At 42.8% G+C, this 19,926-nt stretch overlaps 1 protein-coding gene across 1 annotated transcript in view; it reads right to left on the bottom strand.

Annotated features, from left to right (window-relative positions):
• Positions 1–19,926, bottom strand: part of LOC127580112 (transmembrane protein 235-like) — a 54,395-nt gene that overhangs the window by 18,253 nt on the left and 16,216 nt on the right. Inside the window, exons 2-4 of the mRNA XM_052033325.1 lie at positions 9,899–10,048; positions 8,442–8,522; positions 423–560 (exon numbers count right to left, since the gene is read on the bottom strand). Coding sequence (XP_051889285.1) covers positions 423–560; positions 8,442–8,522; positions 9,899–10,048 — 369 coding nt within the window. The remainder of the gene's footprint in view (positions 1–422; positions 561–8,441; positions 8,523–9,898; positions 10,049–19,926) is intronic.

Here is a 19,926-nt window from a genome sequence, read left to right as displayed (position 1 = left end):
TGGGAGCAACAACGTAACTGTCAGAAAATGCAATTGTTGGAACATATTCAGTGTTTAATTTGGAAACTAAAGTCAAAGCTATGGGTGCCTTGAATTATATTGTTTCTATTCAACCTATACTGTGGAATTCACAAAGACTTGGTCAAGTACAATTCTTCAGCTTTGATAGAGTCCATTGAAAACTGCAGAAAGTCACTCTGCTGAAATCCATGAGCCCATCACATAAACTGTGCAATGTTCATGATTGAGGGAACCATTGCACTACCATATTTCAAGTGAAATATTTTCATTACACTTTTATTAATAGTTGAATCACTGTACAATTAAACACCTAAGTGAGTGGGGTTTAAGAAAAGAGCAAGTCTGTAGCAACTATATCGACATCGGTGTAAACAAAACAAAAAGACACGAACAAGTCTTACCTCCAACGAGGAAGTAGGAGCCAGTGAACAGAAGCAGGCAGAGGCCATTAGCCAGAGAGCTGATCAGTCCGCCAATACCCCCGAGCACCAGGAGAACCAGACTGAGGGGGAGCAAAATGACAAACACCTTCTGCATAACTGAGAAGAAAGAGAGAGAGAGAGAGAGAGAGAGAGAGAGAGATGGCTACATTGGTTAAAAATGCTCCCTGCCTAGTGATCTCAAGGTTTGGATCAATTATCTCACAGAAATGGAACTATAAATATAGCTGCTAAAGCTAACACAGTAAAAAGTGGGATGTGAAATCTGTCTCCGATGGCGTCGTGTTATTATAGTCTCTCTATATTTTATTCGTTTCCATTATTCCTGCATATTTTCTTCCTGATTTTTTTTTCACTTGATTGAGAGATTGTCCTAAATCTGGAAGAATAGGACCTTGTAACTTTAGGGCATGTTTAAAGTAAATACCTTCAGTGCAAAGGGTTGAATAATGTCAAAGGTTTGTGACATGTGGTCAAAGATAGATCCAGGATAGGAGATTATTGGTTTATAATTTTTGAATAGTTTTAAGAGAAAACAGGCTCTTATTTCCAATTGTCAGTCTAATATATGCCTAGTGTAAAACACACTGCTGAGGAAAAGCTTAAGTATCGTTTTAAAGATCGAGGTTAAATTTGTTTGTGTTGAAATACCTCTCAATTAAATGTGCATGCATTCATATACAAAGTTGCTTACTAATTCAGTTTTGACCTGCTTCTGCCAAGTTTGTCAGTAACTTGTGACACTTTTGCTGTAGAGTATTAGAGTTTGAATTTGCAGTGTATTAGTGTGGTGTGGTGTGGTTAGCTGAGCTCTATATGTTGCTGATCCGTAGCATGTTAGCAAGCAGAGATCAGGCATCAAAGAGAGAGACTTGCAAAAAATACCATCCATTGATTAGATTAAATGCTAAAATAATGCATAGACAAACGTAGTTCAAGCATGTTAAATGGAAATAGCTCTAACCATAATTTCTAGCATAATTTTTGAAATAAAAACAGAAAATAAGATCATGGATGGAAAAGAGGAAATCAGGTTTTGATAGGTACATTTCATCAGAGTGTAGCGATGGGCTACACACTGAGCTAGAAATAATGACACGCAGTCTGTAGGTTGCACTCGAGACTGGTTTATTCAGAGCTTTGCCACGCTGGCTTTAAGCAGTCAAGTTCCCGCCCTCTCCGGGCGGCAAAGACATCAGAGGTGCGTCACAGAAACCTCTTCCCGCGCGCGGGCTTTCTCCCCTCGCTGGTGAAGAAGAAGGCCCAGCGCCATTTTGTGGCTGGCCTCTCTGCCGACGCGCGCGCCGTTTTCCGAGCCAGTTCGCCTGCTTCGAAAGTGAGTCGCCACAAGAGACAAAATACTAACTGCAGTTGAAGTTGACAACTCAGTGGGTTAAAGAACTGGCTCAGATAAAAAAAACCAGAATGAAATCCTTAGATTTAATGTGTGATTGGTGCAAGGGCCTGATTTATCTTTGTCTCATCATCACATTCTCATAATGTACAAGTAGTAATTGAAATCTAGGTAATGGTTTTTTTTTCTCCATTCCAGGTTTAACTTATAATTTACAATGACTTTTTTTGACAGGCACAGTACTCTTGACAGTCAAAGGCAATATCCTAAAATGTTGGTGCAATGCATCTGATGCTGCTCCACTGTGTGCCTTTATATGGCTGTATAGTTATGTCTCAGCCCTCCCTGTAATCTCAAAACAATCAGAGAAAGACCAAAGAGAGTCTGCACCAGCAGAACAAGCTTGTTGCTAGAGCTCTTGGAGCTGTGTTTAGAAGAGAGAACATGAACTGTCTCTTGATTAGTGGGTTCAAAGAAAAGAGGTTGTGGGCAAATTCTTCATCATTAAGTGACCTCTCAGAAGATCTTACAGAGGCAAATCTTACCTTTAATTTAGTGCACTTTATGAACCAGACTTGGACAGAAAATTGCTTCTGAAATTTCCCAATTTTATTTCTGTTTTAGACACGAGATAATAAGCTAATAAAATCCTGAAAGTTTGGAACATCTAATTTATCATTTAAGATCAAAGCCTTATAGTTGATATAGATGTGAGAAACAACTGAACAACAACTGTTTTTACAAAACCTCAATGCTGATTTAAGTGGTTTAATTCTATTTAAGTGAAAATCAAATAAACTGCAGATGCTGGATGTATAAGGTAAGATAAGATATCTTTATTAGTCACGTACATCGAAACACACAGTGAAATGCATCTTTTTGCGTAGAGTGTTCTGGGGGCAGCCTGCATGTGTTGCCGCGCTTCTGGCGCCAATATAGCATGCCCACAACTTCCTAACCCATACGTCTTTGGAATGTGCGAGGAAACCAGAGCACCCAGAGGAAAACCACGCAGACACGGGGAGAACGTACAAACTCCTTACAGACAGCAGCCAGAATTGAACCCAGGTCGCCGGCGCTGTAATAGCGTTACGTTAACTGCCATGCTCGAAATACTCCCCTGAAATGTTGACTCTGTTTCTCTTCACAAAGACATGGCCTGGTCTGCTGAGTAGTTCCTGAATTTTCTACTTTAATTTTATGTTTGATTTTATTTGTTTGATAAGAGCATTTTAATCCAACATCTATACTTTTCTCCCAAGAGCAAACAGCAACAACTCAGTAAAATCTAACCTCTGAAATATTCTAACAGATATAAATTTAAGTAAGATGGTAAGTGGTTCAACAGCCATCTATTGAGCAGGCTCCTGACTCTGGTCACAAAGCAAAAGGTCATTTTGCATTAAAATCTCTTTAAAAAAAACATAATCAGCTATTTCTGCATTTGAGTGTCAAAGTTACTGTTCACTCTGAACTTCTAAACACCTTCAGAGGCATCAGAATCTGCATAGACAACAGGAGGAAGAGGAGGACCAGGTCAGCCATCACAGTTCTACGACTCAGCTCCATATCCTTTTTCCCATTATTTATTAATACCTTTGAAACCCCTGGTACAGAAATGTATCGGTCTCAGAGTTAAAGCTGATTGACCTGTGCATCAAAGGTCCATTGTAGGAAAATGGTTCAAATCTCTATCATTTTCAGCATGTAGAAATACTCCTTAACATCGCTGCTGGAACACTTGGCTCTACTTTGATCTGCTTCCCCTATTCCTAGACTCTCCAAACTCTGGGAGTGGTTTTCCAGTCACCTCCTCAATTCCACATAATATTTTGCAGATTTCAGTCAAATTACCATTTAACCTTCTAAAAGCCAAATGCTGCAGTTGCCAAAAACCTGTTAAAAAAAACAGGAAATACTTAGTAGGTCAGGCAGCATCTAAAAGGTCATCGATCAGAAACATGAACCCTGTTACTCTCCCTCTGTAAGTGCCTAAGCTGAGAGTATTCCAGTGTTTTCTTTGTTTACTTAGCCTTCTAACTTCCCCAATAAAACCTTAATTTCTGCAATCTTTGAATTTAAACCTTGGTACCAGAGATCATTCTGGTTAATCTCTGTTAGGTTCTCTCCAATAGAATGACAAAGTCACGGAGAGATACAACACAGAAACAGGCCCTTTGACCCACCGAGTCTACACCAAGCATCAAACAACCATTTTGACACTAATCATATCCTATTCTCTCCCTAGATTTTACCACTCACCTGCACACTGTGGCGATTTACAGCGGCCAAATAACCTACCAACCCACAGGCTTTTGGGATGTGGGAGGAAACTGGAGCACATGGTCAAAGGGAGAACATGCAAACTCCACTCAGACAGCACCAGAGCTCAGGATTGAACCAGGGTCACTGGAGCTGTGAGACAACAGCTCCCCTTGCCATGCCACTGTGCCTCCCTAATATCAAGCGTGGTGCCCACAGATCTCCGGGTGTCATCCAACCGGGTTTTGTATTGCGGTGGCACAATCTCTACCTCCTTGTGCTCCAGTCCTTTGCGTATAAATTTGAATATTTTTCAGCATTTTTCTTTATTTTCCATACCTGCAGAGGACAATATTATGATCTATGAATACAGACCGCACCACCGCCCATCCACCCACAACCCCACCCAACACAACACACCCCCAACGTCTCTTAGGATCTCCAAAGCAAAACAGAAAAAAAGCAGAAATACTCAGCAGGTCAAATAGCATCTGTGACAGGTCCAGAGATGGTGTTTCTCATTCCACAGATGCTGCCTGATTTGCGAAGTGTTTCCTTGTATAAATTTAAATATAAATTTTCTGTATTTATATCAGATTTCCAGCATCTACAGGGTTTGTTTTTCATTTTTTTCTTTGGACCTTCACTGCTTTTAGGTTGATACAATTTGGAAGGCACTCTATCCACTTCAGGTCCAAAGGAGGTGACCTCATTTTGCCATGAATTGAAATCCATCTGTCACAGCTTTATCCGTTCTCTATATGCTTTCAACAGCATTGCTTCCAGTGTCGTTGTGTTCTTGTGTCATCTGCAGCCATAACCCGCTTTCTTTTCATTCTGAATCATTGTGGTCATTACTTAGAATCCAGCAGATCCAAACCAGCCTAGATCTGTGGACACAGGTGCCCCAGATGGGATGAGCTCTGATTGTAAACAGGAATCAGTCTATTTGAACACTAACCAAAATCATCTATTCGAAGTTAAGAAGGAGCTGGGGATTTCAATAATAAACATGGAACAGTACAGCAGAGGAACAGGGCCTTCAGCTCATGATGTTGTGGCCACACTAATTAAACTAGTAATTAAATGCCTAACTAAATGAATCCCTTCTGCCTACACAAATATCCATATCCCTCCATTCTCTGCATACTCACTATAGGAAGGATGTGGAAGCTTTAGAGAGGGTGCAGAGGAGATTTACCAGGATGTTGCCTGGATTGGAGAGCATGTCTTATGAGGATAGGTTTTCTCTTTGGAGAGAAGAAGGATGAGAGGTGACTTGATAGAGGTGTACAAGATGATAAGAGACATAGATCGAGTGGACAGTCAGAGACTTTTTCCTAGTGCAGCAATGGCTAACATGAGGGGACATAATTTTAAGGTGATTGGAGGAAGGTATTAGGGGGATGTCAGGGGTAAGTTTTTCACATAGAGAGTGGTGGGTACATGGAACGCACTGCCTGTAGAGGTTGTGGGGGCAGATACATTAGGGACATTTAAGAAACTCTTAGGTAGGCACATGAATGATAGAAAAATAGGGGGCTTTGTGGGAGGGAAGTGTTAGATAGATCTTAGAGCAGGATAAAATGTCGGCACAACATTGTGGGCCGAGGGGCCTGTACTGTGCTGTAGTGTTCCATGTTCTATGTTCACGTGCCTATCCAAGAGCCTTTTAAACGCCTCTATAATATCTCCCCCCACCACCACCCCTGTCAGCACATTCCAGGCACCCACCACTCACTGTGTAAAAAACCTTCTCCTTTGAACTTATCCCTTCTCACCTTAAATGTGTGGCCTCTGGTACTAGATTAGTTAGGTTAAGAAAAGTAAAGAAATTTTCAAGTTGACAGGAATGTCACCAAAATTGGTTTGAGTGTATTGAATATATGTTGATAGCAACTGTAGGTTAGGCGCAAGCTTGCTCTAAGTATATTAGTGTTAAAATAAGTTTCTCTTCATAGTCTGCTTATTCTAAGAAGAAATTACAACAGCCAAGCACTGTTAGTCAAGCACCAGCCAGCCAAACATCTCCTGCCTCACCTGTGACAAAGTTTGTCACATTGACCTCAACAGTCATCTCAGAACCCACAGAACCAGAGTGGAAGCAAGTCAGCCTTGATTCCAAGGGACTACTTAAGGAGAGATGACTGACTGGGTCTACGGAGGGTGTAAGCATAAGGACATCGGAAATGCAACAGCCCCTCATGTCTGTTCTACGGCCGTTCAGTGAGATCACAGCAGATCTGTGGTCAAACCTTCCTTGACCCCAAACCCCTTAATAATCTTGGCCAGCAAAAAATCTGTTGAACTCAGTGAATATGGAAGCATAGCAGTTCTAGGACTTAATTCCTTGGAACATAGGAGATTGAGAGGTGACCTAATAGAGGTGTATAAAATCATGAGGGGTATAGATTGGGTGAATGCATGTTGTCTTTTTCCCAGGGAAAAGGAACTAAAATAAGTAACTAGAGGACATTTGCTTAAGGTGATAGGTGAAAGACTTAAAAGGGAGCTGAGGGGCAACATCTTCACGCAGAGGGTGGTGCGTATATGGAACGAGCTGCCAGAGAAGTGGTTGATGCAGGTACAATAACAACATTTAAAAGACACTTGGATAAGCACAGGGACAGGAGACGTTTAAAGAGATATGGGCCAAACGTGGGCAAATGGGACCAGCTTAGCATGCACCATGGTTGGCATGGACGAGTTGGGCCGAAGGGCCTGTTTCCATGTTACATTACTCTATGATTCTAAGTAATTAACTAAGCCCAGAGTAAAAAAGATAATCCCATTACGATAATCATGGTTATAATAAAACCCCACCTGGTTCATTAATGACCTTCACAGAAGGAAACCTTCCATCCTTAAATGGTCTGACATCTATGTGACTCCAGACCTACAAATACACCTGATTCTTGTATGGGATGGATAATAAATTGTCCACATCCCTTAAATAACAATCAGAGATGGAGTACTGTGTTCGGCACAGCTTTTTGTGTCGAAGGGCCTGAATTGTGCTGTAGGTTTTCTATGTTCTGTGTTCTAAGATAATTAACTGAGTCAGAATTTGATGCTTTTTGAGGGAGAATGAGATCCACGTTCCCACCGCTGCATTGTGAGGAGAAGTGTTTCCCATTTTCTCTCCTGAATAACCTGAATCTGATTCCAAAATCCTGGAACTCCCCACTTGTAGTAAATGTTCCTCTCCATTAACTTATCATAAAACCTTTTCAAACAACAGTCAGATCACCCCTTAACCTTCTCTATTCTAGAGGAAAGTTGAAAAGAACAATTTTTATTGAATTATTAATAACTAGCAGCAGGGACAACTTCCAAGCAGAGGCAATTAACATTCATGTCCTAAAAGTGCCAATGGCCAACGTGAAAGAGTCTAAACATTCTCTGTTTATATTCAATGGCATTACCATCTCCAAGTCCCCACTACAGCATGCTTGACAAGAAGCCTTTCCAACATGCCCGATAGTGTAGTGGTTAGCGTAACGCTACTACAGTGCCAGTGACTCAGGTTCAATTCCGGCCACTGTCTGTAAGGAGTTTGTACGTTCTCCCCGTGTCTGCGTGGGTTTCCTCCGGGTGCTCCGGTTTCCTCCCACATTCCAAAAGACGTATGGGTTAGGAAGTGGCGACACTTGCGGGCTGCCCCAGAACACTCTATGCAAAAGATGCATTTCACAGTGTGTTCCGATGTACATGTGACTAATAAAGATATCTTATCTTATCTACAAGTCAGGAGTATAGCAGAATATTCTCCACTTGCTTTAACAACACTCAAGAAACCCAAAGCCATTCTGGGCAAAGCAAATCGATGACTGGCATCCCATCTACCACATAAATCATTTATTCCCTCCACTAACAGTGCACAATGGCTATCATGGACTACAGTTACTTGTCCATGAGATATCGGTACCTATGCAGAAACTATTGAGGCTCACATAGAGCTAGTTTAGTGGTTAAGTTGCTGGACCAATATTCTCAGACGTAGATTGTTGATCCAGGGACATGAATTTGAATTTCACCATAGTAGTTATACAATTTAAATTCAAACTGAATAAACCTGGAATTAAAAAGGAAGTCTCCAGGATCAACGCTTGACAAATGGGTTTTCATAAAAACCCATTTCTCACTCATGCCCTCCAGCAAAAGAGATTTACCATCCTTACCAGACCAGCCAATGAATCTTGCTGCGACACACAATGATTAGTTGTCTCTTCTCTACAAAATGCCTCATAAGTCACTCAGGTCACAGGTTCAGAGCAATGCAGGATGGCCCATGTTCCATGAATGAATCAAAACAACATCTGACAGGAAGTGGTAGGACACACACAGGGAATACTGGTACTTACACAATAAGTGTTGCTGGGATTCAGGCACATTCTGACTCTCCTCACCAAAGGGGTCTATTAAAGCAATGCAGGCATTTTTACCTGAAAAAAAATCGATAGACTATTTTACACAGTAGCCCCAACTTTTCTGTAAATATTTGTTCAAAGGAGAGAATGTAGTACACCTTAAGATCTATTTATGCACATGATAGTATAAATGTTGTAGTTACAACATTCTAAAGTAATGCAACTAATAGTTAATATGCAGTGTCACAAACCATATTGTACATCTCCCCATCTGAGGCTTTATCATGGGCGTAACACCTAGGTTTAGGCTGATAAATGACAAGAAACATTTGAGCTTTGGAAGGAATGGCAGTGAGCCAAGACTTAGTTTATCTGCCGTTCCTCTACATTCAATGGCATATACATTGGTATCCTAGGAGTTGCCATTGATGAGAAATTAGACCAGCCATATCATTGTCAGAGTTATCTGATCAATTTACAGACTTTGCAGTGAAACACTCACCTCCTAGTTCCCCAAAGTCTATTAACCACCTGAAAGGTTCAAACGATGGGTGTGGTGGAATACTCGACACGAGCAGATCCACAACTCTCAGGTTGTTTGATCCGCTTAATTGATAACACCCCACCTTAAGTATTCTATCTCTAACATTGGTACATAATGCCTTCAGTGTGTATATTTAAAAGATTCTCGAACAACGCTTCCCACACCTTCACCAGGACAGCAGGTGTATGGGAAACATTTTCTTGACTCCGACATAGATTGCAATTCCGTAATCAGTGTTGATTTATAATCCGGAAGCCTTTACCTAACAGCGCGGCAGAAGTGCTCTCAACTCTCAAGCTCACCTTCACTGAGAGGATGTGTTTATCTTTCCTGCTGCTTGCAGTGACATACTCCATTTACAAAGGGCGGCTCTGTCAGTTTCTCCACTTGAAAAGATGTTTTAAAAGAACACAAAAATCATACACATCCCTAACCGGGCAGTCAACTTCATGTGTCAGACACATGTATTTATCTGTCATTTTACCCAGGTTGAAGGTGCAATCTTCAGCCTTGACTTTCTAGATTTACAATCTGCTGCCAGGACATTACTTCCCTTTTACATGGGATTGAATCTATTGAAGTATCAGCAGGTTGATGTGACCCGAGACTATATGTTGTGTGAGCACAGTGATCAATATCAACACTAATGGGAAAACAATGTTGAGATGGCAGAACAGGTTCAAGGTGCTGAATTGTCCACACTGGCCCCCATGAATAGTACTAATACATGGAAGTCCAGCCTCATCCAGAGCAGGTGCATCTTCCATACTCTAATGTTCTCCTCATTCTCAAGACAATTTCATTCTCTCAATCACCAAACTGCTCATTGCTCAGGATAGATGCTAAGCACTGGAATATCATTCAGCCGTGAAGGGGGCATCACTGATGTCCAAGCTCATTTACCCACCACAGAGGGTCAGCAGGCAGTGATCGGAAATGACTATCCTGGCCGATTGTGTGACTGCTAAAGACAAGTGAATGACTGCCACCAGTCTCGGTAACGTTAGCTGGAACTCGTTTCGACCCTGGACCATTTGCACTTGTTCCCTGTTGCTAACTGTTGAGGAATGAAGTGGTGCACAGCAGGGAATAACCATAGAACCATAGAACCATACAGCACAAAACATGTTGTGCCATCCATCAAACCACCCTCACACTACCTAACCCCTTCCTCCCGCATATCCCCCCATCCCACATTCCTCCATATGCCTATCCAACAAGCTCTTGAACCTGTTCAATGTATCTGCCTCCACCATAGAATCTAGATTCTTGAACATAGCTGAGCAATTACAGCTATGTCAAAGTATATCAAAATGATTAATTCAGACTGTCATTCTTGTGTCATTGTCTCAACAAGAGGCAAGGAGTGCTGAGATATTATTTATTTTGTAACTGGAAATAACTTAGGGAAGTAGTCATTGAAATAAAGATCTGCTTCACAGGAGACTGTTTCTGCCACAAAACTCTGGTTAGACCACACTTGGAGTATTGCATTCAGTTCTGGTTGCCTCATTATGGGAAGGATGTGGAAGCTTTAGAGAAGGTGCAGAGGAGATTTACCAGGATGCTGCCTGCATTGGAGAGCATGTCTTATGAGGATAGGTTGAGTGAGCTAAGGCTTTTCTCTTTGGTGAGAAGGAGGATGAGAGGTGACTTGATAGAGGTGTACAAGATGATAAGAGGCATAGATCGAGTGGACAGTCAGAGACTTTTTCCCAGGGCAAAAATGGCTAACACAAGGGGGCATAACAGTAGTGTAGCGATTAGTGCAATGGTGTTACAGCACCAGCCACCCGGGTTCAATTCCAGCCACTGTCTGTAAGGACTTTGTATATTAGAAACATAGAAACATAGAAAAACTGCCGGCAGAGGTAGTGGAGGCAGACACATTAGGGACATTCTCCCCGTGTCTGCATGGGTTTCCTCCGGGTGCTCCGGTTTCCTCCCACATCCCAAAGACGTACAGGTTAGGAAGTTGTGGGCATGCTATGTTGGCGCCGGAAGCGTGGCGACACTTGCGGGCTGCCCCAGAACTCTCTATGCAAAAGATGCATTTCACCGTGTGTTTCGATGTACATGTGACTAATAAAGATATCTTATCTTATCTTATAAATTAAGGTGATTGGAGGAAGGTTTAAGGGGGATATCAGAGGTAAGTTTTATACACAGAGAGTGGTGGGTGCGTGGAACGCACTGCAGGCAGAGGTAGTGGGGGCAGATACATTAGGGACATTTAAGAGACTCTTAGGTAGGCACATGAATGATAGAGAAATGGGAGTCTATGTGGGAGGGAAGAATTAGATAGATCTTAGAGCAGGATAAAATGTCGGCACAATATTGTGGGCCGAAGGGCCTGTACTGTGCCATAATGTTCTATTTAATGTTCTGAGAGTTCTATCTGTGCTGTCTGAGAGTTATCCAACCTAACCCCAATTTTGATCTGTAATCTAGGAATGTGCATATCCAGGAATGTTTTTAATGTGATGTGCACCTCTACTCCACTTATCAGCCTTGAGTTCTAAACGCCCACCACCCTTGGATGAAAATATTTCTACTCCTCTCCCCTTTAATGATTCCACAAACTACCTTCATTTGCCGTTACCTAGTTATTGACCTAGTAAGGGAAATAGGACATTCTTATCCCCTCTGTTAATTCTCCCCTCATCCTCCTCTCTGCAAATGGAAACAGTCCCAAATTATCCAATTTTTCCTCATCGTTCAGATTATTTCTTCATAGCAGCATTACAGTAAACAGCCTCTCTGGTGTTATCAGTCATCCCTGTTGTTTGGTGACCAGAACTGTTTAGCTGTCACCTAATTAGTGTTTCATACAGTTCTAGGGTAACCTTCCTGCTTTTAGATTCAGTGCTTCAGTCAATACCATATGCCTTTTTAACTACTCACGCTTCCTATCCTGCCACTTACAGGCATCTGGGCCCTCCTGTTCCTCTACACATCTAAGTATCCTACTATTTATTACTGGTAATTTGTAATTGGTTTAGTATTGTCACATGTACCGAGCTATAGGGAAAAGCTTTGTTTTGCATGCCATCCATAATGTAAGTACATCAAGGTAGTACAAAAGGAAAAGCAATAACAGAATGCGGAATGCAGTGTTACAGGGAAAGTGAAGCACAGGCAGACAATAAGGTGCAAGGTCATAACAAGGTAGATTGTGAAGTCAAGAGTCTATCTTATTGTACTGGGGAACCGTTCACTAGTGTTATAACAGTGGGATAGAAGCTGTCCTTGAGCCTGGTGATACGTGCTTTCAGACTTCTGTATATTCAGCCCGATGGGAGGGAGGAGAAGAGAGAATGTCCGGGGTGGGTGGGGTCTTTGATTATGCTGGCTGCTTTACTGAGGCAGCAAGAAGTGCAGACAGAGTCCATGGATGGGAGGCTGGTTTCCGTGATGTCCTGGGCTGTGTCCACAACTATCTGCAGTTTCTTGCGGTTTTGGGCAGAGCAGTTGCTGTACCAAGCCGTGATGCATCGAGATAGGATGGGATAGGAGCTGAAAAGGACTCGTCCTCGCTATCAAGAACATGATCAATTCATTGATCTTCAAACATCCCACAGACTACATCAAATGAGCTTACCTCATTTTCCCTCCACATTACCTCTTCAAAACATTCAACCATGACAGATATGCAATGGCATTCAACCAACCTGCTCAATTTGCCTGAGTTCCAGTGAACACAACTAGACCATCACAAGCTGTCAGCAATTGCTCATCGAGTCTTCCTCCATTACCCTTGGAAATGGAAATGAGCTTGAGCCCATTACATCTGGTTCATTAATCTTTTTATCATTAAGGTTTCTCACGTTGTCAGTACTCTTTATAGCACATGTAGCATAATTTTACTTTAAAAATTAGTTTTTATTCTCTAAAAGTTAGAATCATAGAGAACACAATGGTGGAAAGAGCCATTTGTCACATCAGTTAAATTACACATACAATTGTTAGCCAAACAATTGATTAAGGTTAAATGCCACAAGGGCAGCCGTTTTGTTCAAAATTTGTTTTTAATGTTCTGCCTCATAAATCTTAGTAATAAAAGCTGTTGCATTCCACCTTGAAGCAAATCCACCTCAGAAATAAATTAAGCTATGAAATATTTAATCTCAATAAACCTCCAGGAAAAAAAGCATTCAGTGGTTTAATAAAATCCCACTCAAAAATGACAATCAAACAGAAAATTGTGTAATCTGCATTTACAAATATACCTTGTTTTTTTTATAATTTGGTGTAGTGGGGATAATAAATTGGAATACTGGACAAACTAACATCTCTATTTCTTTGCTAATTTTCTCCCTTCCCATCATTTCTTGTCCTGAGGATATTGACTCCTTCTCAAGATAGATCTTCAGGGTCTCTCTGTATGAAGTTACACAGTGAGCACAGAATGAAAATCTGACACTCGTGGCAACACCACCTAGACCATTCCAGCCCACAATCTAATGTCCAGACATATGTATTCTTTCAACAGGAGTCATTCAATGAGGATCAGAACCAGAAACTCTGGTTTCTGCAAGGTCCTCAAGGAACCTGAATCCAATGGTAGCAATGCTACAGACATGTAGTCCAATCTCAGCTAATCCATCACATACTGAGTATTGAAAGTGATGTATAGTCATAGAGTGGCACAGTATGGAACTAGGCCCTCAGCCCACTGAGTTCTCGCCAACCACCAAGTACCCATTTGCACTAATCCCATTTTATTCTTCCCACATTCCCATCAACTCCCTCCAGATTCTACCCCTCACCTACACATTAGGGGAAATTTACAGCAGGCAATCAATAGACCAACTGGCGCATTTTTTGGATGTGGGAGGAATCTGGAACATCCCGGGGGAATTGTACAAGCTCATTGGGAGAATGTGCAGGCTCCACACGGACAGCACTGGAGGTCAGGATTGAACCTGCGTCACTGGGCACCTTGGTCGACATGGACAAGTTGGGCCGAAGGGCCTGTTTCCATGCTATATTACCCTATGACTCTATAACTGTGAGGGAACAGCTCTACTACTGTACCACTGTGCCAAAAAGTCAATTGGATAAACTTACTCAACCAGATAATAGGAAAAAGAAGTGATTTATCAAAATTTATAAACATCATTAACGCACTTCATTATTGTCATCACCTTTGATTAGTTTTAACTTTTCCACCGTCTTTCCTCTTAGTTGGAAGGTTATGGTATGAAGTTGCACTTTAAAGACTTGATCAATGGCTGATGCTCCATTCTGTTGCCGAGGGAGTGATGCATTGTCAGAAATACTTCCATTCAAAGCAGACACTAAATGGCTGCTTTCTCAGGGTAACCTCTTTAAATGCACAATGTGCAAGGAGCTGAACATGTAACTAGTGTGATTCCTGGATTTGAAGCAAACAATCAAAGTAATTTCAGGAGTTGCACAAGATGCTGCAATTCACTTGTGAGTTCCTCCACCAAGACAAGAATCCTTAAAACACTAGTTTCTAGAAAATCAAGGAAACGCTGTAAATTTGAAATATAAACAAAAAATGTGGGAAACAGTCAGCAAGTCAGGCAGAATCTGTGCAAAGAGAAACAAGCGTTAATGTCTCAGGTAGATCATTCTGCAGATTCCGATTCCGATGAAGGATTATCGACCTGAAGCTTTAACTCTTGTTTCTCATTCCACAGATGCTGTTTGACCCGCTGAGCCTCTGTCACCATTGTCGCTTCCCAAGGGGAACCTGAACCAAGTGACCTCTGGCTGGGGCTGATGGAACTGACACCAGAACAGTTGCCTCATGATTGGACACGGTGAATAGCTGCTGTTGGTTATAAGGAGAGACTGGATAGGCTGGTTTGTTTTCCCTGTAGCTGGGGATGCAAGGGGGCAAACTGATAGAGGTATACAAAATTATAAGGATAGATAGGGTAGACTATGAAATATTTTTTCCCCACGGTGGGTGTCCAAAGGCATGAGTATAAGGTGAGAGATAGGAGGTTTAGAGGGGATCGCTGAGGGAGAAATTTTCACAAGGAGGTTGGTTTAAGGACGGAATGTACTGCTTGATGAGGTGTTGGTGACAGGTCCTCACACAACATTGAAGAAGCATCTAAACCAGTATTTGAATCGCCAAGGTATAGAAGGCTACAGACCTAATGCAGGTAAAGGGGATTAGTGTAGATAGGTCTAAGAGGCAGCATGGACATGATAGGTTTAAAACTTTTTTTAAAACTTTATTTAAACTTTATTTATACAGCACGGTAACAGGGCCTTCCAGCCCGGCGAGCCCACGCCGTCCATTTAAACCCACGTTAGCCTAACCCGTACGTCTTTGGGATGTGGGAGGAAACCGGAGTACCTGGAGGAAACCCACGCGGACATGGAGAGAACGTACAAACTCCTTACAGACAGCAATGAGAATTGAACCCCGATCGCTGGCGCTGTAACAGCGTCACATTAACTGTGCCGCTATCACATTCTGTGACACTGTGATGCTGTGACTTTATGGATTCCCCTGAAGTATCAGAGTGGTAAATTTTCTCTTCTGCAGCCCAAAGAAACTGGGGCTGATTTCCTCTATCATTTTGTTGTTCTTTCCAGTGTGCATTTAGACTTTCTAGCTCAAGTATTCAGCTGATCAGGTGGCCTTGATACTGGGCAGTACTGAACACACGATTATCAACACAGCCACACTGTGGATGAATGTAAGACCCACGTGTTTAACTGCTAAAGTGATTTTCCAATTGACAGATTAAATTGGTATTGGTATTAGTTTACTATTATCACCTGTACTGAGATACAGTGAAAAACTTGTCTTACAAACTGATCATACAGGTCAGTTCGTTACACAGTGCAGTTACATTGAGTTAGTACAGAGTGCATTGAGGTAGTACAGGTAAAAACAATAACAGTACAGAGTAAAGTGTCGCAGCTACAGAGAAAGTGCAGTGCAATAAGGTGCAAGGTCACACAAGGTAGGTTGTGAGGTCAATAGTCCATCTCATTGTATAAGGGAACCATTCAATAGTCTTATCACGGTGGGGTAGAAGCTGTCAAGTCTGATGGTAACGTGCCCACAGGGTCCTGTATCTTCTACGGATGGAAGAGGAGAGAAGAGAGAATGACCCGGTGGGTGGGGTCTTTGATTATGCTGGCTGCTACACCAAGACAGTGAAAGGTAAAGACAGAGTCCACAGAGGGGAGGCTGGTGTCCGTGATGCACTGGGCTGTGTCCACAACTCTCTGCAGTTTCTTGCAGTCCTGGGCACAGCAGTTGCCGTACCAAGCTGTGATACATCCAGATAGGATGCTTTCTATGGTGCAACGATAAAAGTTGGTGAGAGTCAAAGGGGACAGACCAAATTTCTTTAGCCTCCTGAGGAAGTAGAGGCGCTGGTGAGCTTTCTTGGCCGTGGCATCTACGTGATTTGACCAGGACAGGCTATTGGTGATGTTCACTCCCAGGAACCTGAAGCTCTCAACCCTCTTGACCTCAGCACCATTGATGTAGACAGGTGCATGTACACTGCCCCCTTTCCTGAAGTCAATGACCAGCTCTTTTGTTTCGTTGACATTGAGGGAAAGGTTGTTGTCATGACACCATTCCACTAAACTCTCTATCTCCTTCCTGTACTCCGACTCAACATTGTTTGAGATACGGCCTACAACAGTTGTATCACCTGTAAACTTGTAGATGTAGTTAGAGCAGAATCTGGCCACACAGTCATGAGTATATGGGCAGTAGAGTAGAGCGCTGAGGTTGCAGCCTTGTGGGGCACCAGTGTTGAGAATAATTGTGCTGGAGGTATTGCTGCCTGTCCTCACTGATTGCGGTCTGTTAAATGGTTAAATGCTTATTAATATCATCATCGTTCATTTATACTTTCCACATAGCAAAATAACCCAAAGCACCTCAAAGAAAAACTGATGTTAAACCACTTTTTAATTTTAATCCACTGCAATAAAAAACAATTAGAATCAGATTTATTATCACTGACGTGTGACATGAAATTTGTCGTTTTGCGGGGACAGTTCAGTACAAGACATAAAAATCTAGAAATTACAAAAATAAATAAATAGTGCAAAAAGAAGGAACAATGAGGTAGTGTTCATGGGTTCATGGATCGTTCAGAAATCTGATGGCGGAGGGGAAGAAGCTGTCCCTGAATCATTGAGTGTGGGTCCTCGGGCTCCTCTACCTCCTCCCCGATGGTAGTAATGAGAAAAGGGCACGTCCCAGGTGGTGAGGGTCCTTAATGATGGATGCTGCCTTCCTGAGGCACTGCTTCTTGAAGATGTCCTCAATGGCGGGGAGGGTTGTACCTGTGATGGAGCTGGCTGAGTCTACAATCCTCTGCAGCCTCTTGTGATCCTGTGCATTGGAGCCTCCATACCAGTCTATATGCTGCTCCTATGTCTATATACCTGCTCATACCAGTGCTGTGATGCAACCAGTCAGAATGCTCCCCACCATACATCTATAGAAAGAGTCGTTGGTGACATACCAAATCTCCTTAAACTCCTGACCAAGTAGAGCTGCTGGTGTGCCTTCTTCATCAATGTCTTGGGCTCAGGATAGATCCTCTGAGATGTTGACACCCAGGAACTTGAAGCTGCTCACCCTTTCCACCACTGACCCCTCAATGAGGACTGGTGTGTGTTCTCCTGAATTCCCTTCCCTAAAGTCCACAATCAGTTCCTTGGTCTTGCAGACATTGAGTATGAGGTTGTTGTTGCGACACCACTCAACCAGCCGATCTTTCTCACTCCTGTACACCTCCTCGTCGCCAGCTGAAATTCTACCAACAACAGTGGTGTCATCGGCGAATTTATAGATGGTGTTTGAGCTGCACTTAGCCAAGCAGTCATGAATGTAGAGAGAGTAGAGCAGCGGGCGAAGCACACATCCTTGATGTCCCTAGAAACTGTATGTTTTTTATTGTGTTTAAATAATTAATTGAAAAAGCCAGCGAAGCATTCGACACAGGCCAATCCATTTTCAAAGAAGCAATCAGACAAGAGATTTTAACATAATTTCCTTGTAAATTGTTTTTCATTAATCTCTCCCTTTCTAATCTCTCCCATACTCAGATTTAAACTCTCTTTCTATAATTTATAGATCAGAGTCATTTGGGGCATTTGGGTATTTGTAGGTATAAATGCTAGATTCTTGATAATTGAAACTGGTGCTTTTCTTAATTTGCAAATGTGCATTTTGTGAGCAGCACTTGCCTGTGTTGTAACTGAAAGGTGACTTTAGGATAACGTCTATTTTGCCCAAAAGAATTGAAAGGCTAAAAGCAGAAGGCTGCTTTTGCTCATTATCCCTGCTAATTCTGTAGTTTGAATAGCATGACTTTTCCTACCTGAAGCACACTGTTCAATATGTTCTGTTCTACAATATATTAAGTTCAGTCACTTTCATTCTGAGGATTTTGTACATTTTGTCCCCGCAAAAATTCCTACTAACGCCATACATTTTGGCTGACCTTTCTTTTAAATAAGCACATGTAATTGAGTCGAATTCTGGCATCGGAAGAATCAAGTAAAAAAGGCTCCAGTTTTGACAGTAGATTCCAAGGGAGTCTCTAATCAGTGCAAGAGTTCAGGGCAATGCCAGACAAGCCACGTAAGTCCCTGTGACTGGAATTCACCATCACTGCATTCTTCAACCAGCACAAGAAACAGAGACCCCATGAGTTTTGGGACAGAGGTCTCGTGGGTTTAAAAGTAGCCATGGTGGGACAGAATGCACAACCAGTGGGTTGCCACTTTGAGCACTAGGGCACCCCAATGTCCTAACAACAGGTAACACCAGCTGGAGGCTTCACCACCACCATCCACCAGGTGAGTTTTGGAGCCAGGGCTCAGACACAGACTGACAGGCCAGCCGCCGGGAAGTTGGGAAGCCAGGGAATGAGAGGGAAAGGTCTCAGAAGTAAGGGATGAGTTGGGGGAGGGGGTGGGAGGGGCACTGAGAGGATAGGGGGACAGTGGCAGTGAGACAGGGCTCTGAAGCAGGGAGAAAGTCAGTAAGGGAGTTGGGGAGGGATCAAGGGAAGAAAGTGTGTGTGTAAGTGTGTGTAAATATGTGTGTGTGTGTGTGTGTGTGTGTGTGTGTGTGTGTGTGTGTGTGTGTGAGGGGGGAGTGCGCGGGAGCAAGTGTGTGGTAGTGAGTGTACATGTGGGAGTGAGTGTGTGTGTGCAAGTTGACATGGGAGCAAGTGTGTGTGTGTGTGGGTGTGAGTGTGTGGAATTGGGAGTGTGGGAATGAGTATGTCTGTGTGTGTGTGCAATTGTGTTTGCGGGAGTGTGTGTGCATATGGGAGTGAGTGTGCATGTGCAAGTGTGTGAGGGAGCAAGTGTGTGTGGGAGTGAATGTATGTGTGCAATTGTGTATGTGGGAGTGGGTGTGTGTGTGTGCACACAAGTGTGTGTGAGGGAGTAAGTGTGTGTGCAAGTGTACATGTGGCAGTTAGTGTGTGTGCAAGTTGGCATAGGAGCAGGTGTGTGTGGGAGTGAGGGTGTGTATGCACGTGCATGTGCGGGAGTAAATATGTGTGTAGGAGTGAGTGAGTGTGTGTGTGTGTGTGTGCGCATGTGCGTGTGTATGTGTGGGATCGTTGTGTGTGGGGGGGTGGGTGTGTGGGATGTGTGTGTGTGTGTGTGTGTGTGTGCCCATGTGTGTAAGGGTGTGTGTGTGTGTAAGGGTGTGTGTGTGTGTGTGTGCCTGTGTGTGTGTGTGTGTGTGTGTGTGTGTGTGTGTGTGTGTGTGTGTGTGTGTGTGAAGTCCATGCAATGTCACGTGGTCTCTGATCTCCTCAGATCCCCTCACCATTCAGCCAAGACCTCACTCTATCGAGACTGTGTGGTAACTGGTGTGTGGTGACCACCCCATGTTAAAAGAATTGACACACAAGAATCTCCCACATCTCACAACTGGAGTGGATGTAA

This window comes from Pristis pectinata, chromosome 18 (assembly GCF_009764475.1).
Source record: "Pristis pectinata isolate sPriPec2 chromosome 18, sPriPec2.1.pri, whole genome shotgun sequence".
Taxonomy (NCBI): Eukaryota; Metazoa; Chordata; class Chondrichthyes; order Rhinopristiformes; family Pristidae; genus Pristis; species Pristis pectinata.
The sequence above is the reverse complement of the archived record's forward strand: the minus strand, read 5'-3'. Positions and strand labels throughout refer to the sequence as shown.